At 41.1% G+C, this 8,989-nt stretch overlaps 1 protein-coding gene across 1 annotated transcript in view; it reads left to right on the top strand.

Moving 5' to 3' along the window:
• The window catches only part of LOC104967980 (serine/threonine-protein kinase BRSK2-like), an 80,698-nt gene that overhangs the window by 69,840 nt on the left and 1,869 nt on the right, over window positions 1-8,989 (top strand). Inside the window, exons 18-21 of the mRNA XM_010797520.1 lie at window positions 1,116-1,239; window positions 2,305-2,485; window positions 3,886-3,975; window positions 8,197-8,989. The exon at window positions 8,197-8,989 is cut by the window's right edge and continues 1,869 nt beyond it. Coding sequence (XP_010795822.1) covers window positions 1,116-1,239; window positions 2,305-2,485; window positions 3,886-3,975; window positions 8,197-8,369 — 568 coding nt within the window. The 3' untranslated portion in view covers window positions 8,370-8,989. The remainder of the gene's footprint in view (window positions 1-1,115; window positions 1,240-2,304; window positions 2,486-3,885; window positions 3,976-8,196) is intronic.

Below are 8,989 nucleotides of genomic sequence, written 5' to 3'. Positions count from 1 at the left end.
GGGGGGGGGGGGGTAGCTGTGTGATGTTGCTGAGCTCCCAGGGGCCTGATAACTGAAGGTTGGCCTAGATATGCCTGTTTGGTTCACTGGCTTGGCCATTTCCACCTGGCTGGGAAGAACATCCTGGCTGTAGGAGTTGGAGTGTTGGCTGTAAAAGACCTTCCTTGGCTAGTTTAGGCTTCATCACATTAATACAGTCACATGCCCACTGTGTATAAAGTATTACAAAAAAAGCCCCTTAATGTTGCCTGTAACATTATGGAATAATGTATAATTCAATAGGTAGTTTCTCTTTGCAATTTAAAGTTTTGTAAATCAATCAACCTTTTCCAGAAACTCATGGAATGTTAATGTGGCACAGAACAGGAGTCCATACGGCTTATTAGTGGGTGCATATACACCTGGGCTGAGGCCAGTAGTGAATTCATCTACCTCTACTCCTTCTGGACCTGCAGTTCTGTTCACATAGAAGCTCAATTATCCCCCCCTCTCCCTTACACACACACACTAACACAAACATAGACCTACATGCATTTACACAAACACAGTTGCACAGAAGGGGGAAATGTCAGGAAACGTATCTACCCTACAGTTTTAGCTCATTTCCCTCAGGGCATCCTCCGTTTGCTCCTCTGCAGTTCCCCAGAGCTGCAGAGGGATAACTTTTCACTAGCTCCTCATTTTTCAGGAGGATAGGTGGGTGCTGAGTAGGGCTGCTCGATTATGGCAAAAATCATAATCTCGATTATTTGGGTCAATAATTAATATCACGATTATTAAAAACGATTATCCATTTACTTGGAAAACATCCAGTTATTGAAAAAAAAAAATGTAACAGTATTTTTTTAACAGTTGATTACCCTGGACTTTAAGTATAAATCAACTGAAAAACCAATAAAAAAAATATATATATTCAAAATAAATAATCGTTTTATTTTGATTATTTTGTTTTCATACTGTAATCGTTGCAAGCCGAAATCGTAATTGTGATTAAAATACGATTAATCGAGTAGCCCTATTGCTGGGTTTTAAAATGGAATTAAAAAGGTTTTAATGAGGACAACCCCTCTCCAACAGGAATAAACTAACATTGTGTTCTTGTCTTATGCCCACAGACTTGCCAAAAAATCATGGTTTGGTAACTTCATCAACTTGGAAAAGGAGGAGCAGATCTTCATCGTCATCAGAGACAAGCCTCTCAGCTCCATCAAGGCAGACATCGTTCAAGCCTTTCTCTCGGTACTTGCTTAATTCCTCACATTTCCCCTGCTACCTTTAACCCCGATAAACACTTCTCTACCTGTGCTCTGATGTTTCTCTGTAAATCTATATATAAGCGTATTACCTGTACATCTGCTGTCTGATGCAGGACGTTGCCTCTTCCAACAACAGCTGTGATTGGCTATGCTACGAGGCTGGCTCTCTCTTCGCTTGCTAACATGCTTCTGATTTATGTTGCAATTCAGTAAACGGCTAGTGTTCAGTGCTTCTATTTTCTCTCTGACTGAAGACTCACTTTAGGTCAATAGAAAATCAACAGAGAGCATTGATCATTAGCATATAGATGCTTTGCCCTTGATACTGTGTATTGAGCATGTGTGTGTATATTTAGATGTGTAATGCGAGAAATGGAGTAGATTGTATCTGTGTATGCGTGGTGGGTTTATAATGTGGATGTACAAATACATGCAGGAATATAGACAACATCAGGGTTTTGTCCGCCAGCGCCGCAGAATCTGTAACAACAAAAGCTCGGCAGTGGTAGTTGATATTCAGCGTACATAATCGAACAAAAAACTATCCTCACCCCAGTTAAATTTAACAAAGTAAATCCAAAGTATGCCAGTGCAGGTCAATGTCAAATGTGTTTCCCCTTCCCTGGAGCTATTTTCCTCTGGGTTTTGCTAGCTGGTGTTACAGACAGGAGATTGGCACCTGAATCAGTGGAATTATACCTCTCAGCACACTCACATTAATGGAATGTCAAACCTTCTCCAGCACTATGGCGAAATGTGACTATTTCCGAGCTCACCTGTTCATTGGGCATACAAATTCATTTTAGGAGGGAGAGTGCAGAGTTGTTGGATGACTCAAGATTACATTAGCTTAAGTCTCCCTGGCATGCATGGCTTCTCCCCGAGGCATTCATCTCCGCAGAGTATGTGGAGGGTATTTTAATGAGGGTTTACTCACCTTGTCACTTACATGTGGTAAAAACTATAACCATAATGCTCCTTTGTTTATAATCCTATTATTTGCTGTTTTTCTTATTCCTATCTCTGCCTATTTGTCCACTTCTCCCAGATCCCCAGCCTGAGCCACAGCGTCATCTCTCAGACAAGTTTCCGGGCAGAGTACAAGTCCACAGCCGGCCCTACAGTCTTCCAGAAGCCAGTCAAATTCCAGGTGGATATCACCTACACGGAGAGCACAGCTGCCACTAAGGAGAACGGCATTTACTCTGTCACCTTCACCCTGCTCTCAGGTCAGAACACCGCCAGCACGACCTTCATTTTCTACACCCACTTAGCCTGCATGCATTCAGTAAAATGCACCCACTAGGTCACGAATCAAATGCTAAAGGCGTACTTTACTTTTATAAGTTGAACTCCTTTTCCCTCAGAATGAGATATTAACAGTATCTTCTGTATAAATAGAAAAGAGAAAAGGGGGTTCAAGGCACTCTGCTTTGTTTTTATACTTCAGTAAAACATTTGGCTTAAATGTAGGGGATAATCAGAATTCCTTTATTGGTCCCAGAGCGGGGACATGTACAGTGTTACAGCAATAGTGATATAGCAGATAAAAGGCAAGCAATAATAAAGTAGCTAACATGTTAATTTTAGAGGAAAAGCACACATTGGTAATACAAAATAAAGACAAATAAGTACTCATCTATGGCTAAAAAATTAGTAGCAGCATTTAAATAGCTAAGTAAAAAAAGACTAAGGTTTAAGATATTATAAAGATGATGTTTTGCACGTACAAGTGATCATGGTTATTGCCCAGTAGAATTGACAAAAAAAGGGAATACATTGCACGTTACAGGTGTATTGATCTCAACAGTCTGTATTGATTGGATTCCTTCTAATGTGGGCAGTCCATAAAGAATCTGTCCAGTTCAAACCCTGCACTGTCCTACTGCGAGTCAGTAGTTCACAGAGTTACATCAAGTATTATATAAGTCTTCCATCTTCTCACATTCACAGAGGTCTGGGGAAATTCAAGCTCACACTTCACTTTTGAAAAGCGCCGAAAAGCATCCCTCCCTTGCATGTTGAGTGGGGTGCCGTCACACTTGAATCAAATAAAAAAAATCTATATCTATCCAGCCAACAAATACCACAAGTGCCTCTTCCATGTGTGTTCAAACTCTCTGCCAAATAGAATGGCTGCCTAAGGATTTTCAAAGTTCTCGCAATCCTGAATGCTTGATAAGATTTTCCCTCCAAAAACCTCCCTGAGCGTAACGAGATGAGGTCGGCGATGCAAGATTACATACTAGGCAATCATGCATGCATGCTTAGTGTTGCAGAAACACACACATTCTCTCAGCTCCTCTCTCTCTCTCTCACACACATATACACCCCCACACACCCAAAAAGGGGGCACATTTCAGATAAATTGGGTGTAATAGTGGCACTTTGGAGCCTGCTGTTCTTCCATGTCACTGAATGTTCACAACAGGAAGAGAGCACGTGCTTACACTAGCACTCCTCTCTGGCCTCCATCTATCATCTCAGGCTTTTTTTTTTCCAGCTCATTTTTCACACCATGTACACTCTTACTTACTCCCCGTTTAATTAATCCATTTACATGCTCTTCTGTCTTCCTACAGACTGCCACCTTTGCAATAAATATCTGCTGTTCTGTGCCTCTGTTTAGGTCCCAGCCGGCGCTTTAAGCGAGTAGTGGAGACGATTCAGAGCCAGTTGTTAAGCACGCATGACCAGCCAGGGGTCCAGCAGCTGTCTGGTGAGTAGGAACTTCTCTTTTCAAAAGAAACAATATTATCCAAAACCTCTCCACCCTCACTCCCACCGCCTCATCCGCCCATCCCACACCGAGATGAACCACTCTCACCGCTGAAGCTAAATCCTGCCCTCCGCTTCCCCTGTGCTTGAAATCCACTCCGAGCCTCACTCTGCTACTCGAAAAAACTGCTTCTTTTTTTGCATGCCCGCGCCTCACCGCCATGAAAGGGTGGGAGCTGCTCTCAGGCTGCGGGTCAAGCTTTGTCTCGTTGCCTTGGCAGGGAAGATTAGAGTAGAAGGTAGGGAAAGATGATTTGCATTCTGTTACTCCTACTTCCAAGACTGATCGTCGGAGCTTGTCACCATGGCAACACCACTGCACCTCAACGCACTCCCCACAATGCACTGCACCGCACAGTGACACCACACCTGACAGGCTCCCTGCTCCCTCCCTCTCTGGATGCCTGTACAATAGGACCCCATCCCGCCTGTTTTATCCCTCCACCACCAGCCTCTTTTGGACCTTTCAAAAGGCCCCGAGCACATAAAGAAACCCTCTGAAGGCCAACCTCCAGACGCTCACCTGTGAACTTGGTGACATTATAAAGCCTCCTCTCTTTCTTCTAGCCTTAGGGTTGGTGCTGAGGCCGTGGACATGTATAAGTGTCTTATTTTAGTGCGGCAGCTTCTTATTTGCTGGTCTGGATGACAAAAAGACAAAGAAAAGAGAAATATAGATCCTACTCCTCACCATCTGCTCTTGTCCTTCCTTGTGAATCACTGCTCGGTTTTTGTCTCGCCATCATCTTGACAACGGCTCCACCTGTTGGTAACCTAGGGAAACACCATCAGCCTGTTTTTATACTGCCTGTGAACCATTTTCTCTGCGTCTGAATGTTGGTGTCTTTATCCTTTTAAACACATCTCTAGTTCCATGTCCCATATTTTTTAAACAGATTAATTGCCAAACAGCTTAATATTATATTTGGTTAAACTAGAAGTAACAAGTGCGAGCTGCATATTTTCCCAGTGGCTGTTCTGCAATATTTCTCTCACTGACACTCAGAAATGAACAGCAGCCGTCCCACCTGTTGTGATATTTAACAGTCTGCTATCATCGCTGTGCCTCAGTTGGTTTATCTTTTATTTCGGATCTTATGTATTATAGAGCTAATTAACCCACAGAGGTGTGGGAAGGGTAGATTTAGAATAAATGACATCAGATTAGGTTTAAACGACTGCTGTGGATCGTTTCAGCAGCAGAGGGGTATTATGTATTATAATGATACTCATTTATCAATAGAGGATATCATGGTTATTACAAAAACACATACATAATAAAGTATTGTATTATGTTCCTGCTGTCAGAGCTGAGTTAAGTACCATCAGAGTAACTCACTCTGTAATAATGCATCTTAAATGTGTGCTTAGCAGTAATTGAAAGCTTTGTTAAACTCACTGTTTCCTCTACTTCTCTTTCCTTTGACCTCCTAACACATGTTGGTGCTGCCTGACGACTGGACCTTTGAGAAAAAACCCACTGGCTGTAATTAAGAATAGAAATAGCTTTGCATACCAATGTGTGTCAAACAAAGGGCTTCCTCAAGTCTCGGTCATTATGTCCCCTTATCACCATTAACAGCAGAATACCTGGGAGCCAAGCTTAGGAAGACAATGGGAGGGGCGGAACAATGAAAGGTGTGTGGGAAAACGCAGGCAGCATATTAAAGGAGTACAGAGGAGAACCATTCATAAAGTACACCTTAGAAACGTCATAGTAAAGGCCATAGAAAGTTGTGGCATAGTGTGCCTTAGTATAATATCACACCACATTCATAACAACTTCATGAAAAATAATTATTGCAATATGTCTTTAAAAACTCAAATCAGAGTGTAGACATTATATACTGTATATATATTATAAATGTTTAATATAATAATAGAACAATCTTATACACATCATATGGCTTACAATTACAATAAAAAAAAAGTTCTAAAACAAACAGAAACAAGTATAATGGTATAGTATACGATGAAAAAGTCATAGTATGCACCAAAAACCTAAAGTGTCTTATTAAAGTTTTCTATAAATAAATCATTATGGACTTCTAATTCAAAATGACATTATAATATTTAATTAAAAAGTTACAATATAGTATGTTCTCTATCATTAAAAAGTGATATTAATAAAAAACTATGTCATAGTTTAATATGTCGTAAAATAAATGAGTTGTACAGTTTGCCTTACTTTTAAAATGTCTTACATAAAATAAAGATACAATAAAGGTCCTATCAGAGTGTAGACATTATATACTGTATATATATTATAAATGTTAAATATAATAATATCATATAATAATACAACAATCTTATACACATCATATGGCTTAAAATTGTAATAAAACAATTCATAGAATAGAAAAAAAATTCTAAAACAAACAGAAAAAAATATAATGGTACGATGAAAAAGTCATATTATAGTATGCACCAAAAACCTAAAGTTTCTTATTAAAGTTTTCTATAAAAAAAATCATAAAGGAATTCTAATTCAAAATGACATTATAATATTTCATTAAAAAGTTACAATATAGTATGTTCTCTATATTAATAAAAAACGTAATCCCTGAAAAAGTTAAAAAATGTCATAGTTTAATATCTCTTAAAATAAACGAGTTGTACAGTTTGCCTTACTTTTAAAAATGTCTCACATAAAATAAAGATAAGATAAAGGTCCTATAAAAAAAGTCCTGCTTGTATAGTATTTCGTAAAAAAGTATCTGAGCATAGAATGCCATACGAATGTGTCATAAGTGTTATTATAATATTTAATTTAAAAAAAATCAGAATAAAGGAGGATACTGTCTGGGCTGTAACAAGCACCCTACAACGAGTTTATTAAGATTCATACAATTCCATTTTTGAAAATGTGCAGATTTGGGTGGAGTGAGGTGACTAAGTGTGGAAATTCTTCACATGAGAAAGGAAGAGGAAACGTTAGGGAAATGTTTTCCAGCAGGATAATTAAGCTGGCAATGTCAACTCTGGAACATTCACAATTCCACACAAAAACACACACGCACAAAGACAAACACACATTCACTTATTGGTGATCAGGTGAAGTTTGCCTAATCTCCTACCACTACTGCAGGCATCCACACACTGGCAATATGCATTAGTGTCAGCAGGAGAAATTCCACTGTCTAACAGTTACAGTTTATTTAGTCTTGATTCACAGACACTCTCCAGTCCAGTGTGTGAGTGTGTGTGTTTGTCGTCTGTGTGTCACCCCCGCTTCTTTTTCCCGATGCTGCCACTGTTCATTTGTCGGCCCCCAGGACTCTTTTGTGCAAATGGATCTACTGCCAACTATTCAGAAACAGTTCTGTTTGTGGCTGATAGTTCCCAGTTGTGCTGTGCATGCACCATTAACCAAAAGAACATTGAGTTTTTATTTGCCCCATTTCTCATTGTTGGTGTCCTCACTACTCCACCTACCTGCAGTGGGAGCATTAAGGCCCTGTGGAACGAGGGAGTGTGTTTAACTTAAGATCATTTGCATGCAAGTTGTCGGACGTACACACAACACACACACAGGGACTCAGACTGTGTGTCAAAGCTATTAGCATGTATTATTTAGCATAACTACAACCCATTTTTCCAGCACAAAGTACCAAGTTAGGAATATTTATGACTTAAATACAATTCATCATCATTTTATGTTGGCGTCTGCAAAACGGCAAACAATCGGCTTTATGAAAAGGAGATTAGACGCTGATGATTTTAATATCCCTCAAGGAAAACGTTGTCTTGAAGCTTTCTCATTGTCCTCCTCCCATCATATGCCGGCTTCTGGCTGACCAGACAGATGACACACCACGCTTTCTGCATCCCATAGTTCAAAGCAGCTTGTTATATCTACCAGTCTACAGAACGCCTATATCGATTATTTGCTTGAACTTCTAGCCTTAGACTGAATGTCTCCCTGTGTTTTCACTCGTTGTGCTGTTACATACGCATGGTTTTGCTCCTCGCTGTCTGTCAGTCCTCGCCTCTGCTTGTCTCTACGTCTCTGTCCTGTGAACCCCATTATTCATTGGTGTGTTTGTTCTCTCTCTTCTCCCCCTTTTTTGTCCTCTTTCTTCTCCCCCCCCCCCCCCCCCATCTGTGTACCTAGGCAGCCCCTTGAGTAACTTCTTTGACGTAATAAACCAACTTTTTTCAGACGAGAAGAACGGACAGGTGCCCTACCCTTCTGGCACGCCCACCAAGCACTGTCCCTCGCCCATGCACGTCCGGAGGCACGAGCCAGAAAGTAATGACACCAAAAGCCCCTCCGCGGGCCGAGACAGGGCCAAGTTGTCCGTGGCAACTGTGGGGTCACAGGAGGAGTCTTAGACCGAGCCTGTGCTAAGACCCCCTCCTCCGAAAATCTGTACATAGCTAGATGTACATAATCATATATGTTTTTGTATAAAATGACTTTATATAGATAGAAATATATGAAGAGAAATATTTTACGAACTGCACCTACATAACACACACACACACACACACACTTCTCATCACCCCTCAGCGTGCACCATCATCATCCACCCCCCCCAGCCATCTTATCTCTTTTGTTTTTTGCTGCTAACCTGTGTGATGACCCTGACTTGTTTCTGATACCAGGAATTATCCAGAAAACCTATTAAGCCCCTCCTCCGTCTCCCTCCTCCGTTTTCGCCTCACCTCCGCCCCACCTCCACCCCCACCCCCCCAGAGCGTGCCAAGAGAGAGACAGACAATTGTTGACGGAGGACTGCTTTTAGAGGTGCGCTGCAAAAAAGATGGGGGGGTGGTTACCATGGAAACATACCCTTCATCATGCAGACTTCTACCTTCAGCTCCCCTCTGCGCCCCTTCTCCACCTTTGGCAGCCATCAGTAGAAGTAGAGGAAAAATAGTGTTCCCCCATTTTAGGAACACACAACTAATCCACGCTAATCCACATGAAAGAGTAACGCACCCCCCCCCCC

Source organism: Notothenia coriiceps, unplaced genomic scaffold, assembly GCF_000735185.1.
Source record: "Notothenia coriiceps isolate Sejong01 unplaced genomic scaffold, NC01 NC01_scaffold00038086, whole genome shotgun sequence".
Lineage (NCBI taxonomy): Eukaryota > Metazoa > Chordata > Actinopteri > Perciformes > Nototheniidae > Notothenia > Notothenia coriiceps.
This window is presented reverse-complemented; position numbering and strand designations above follow the sequence as displayed.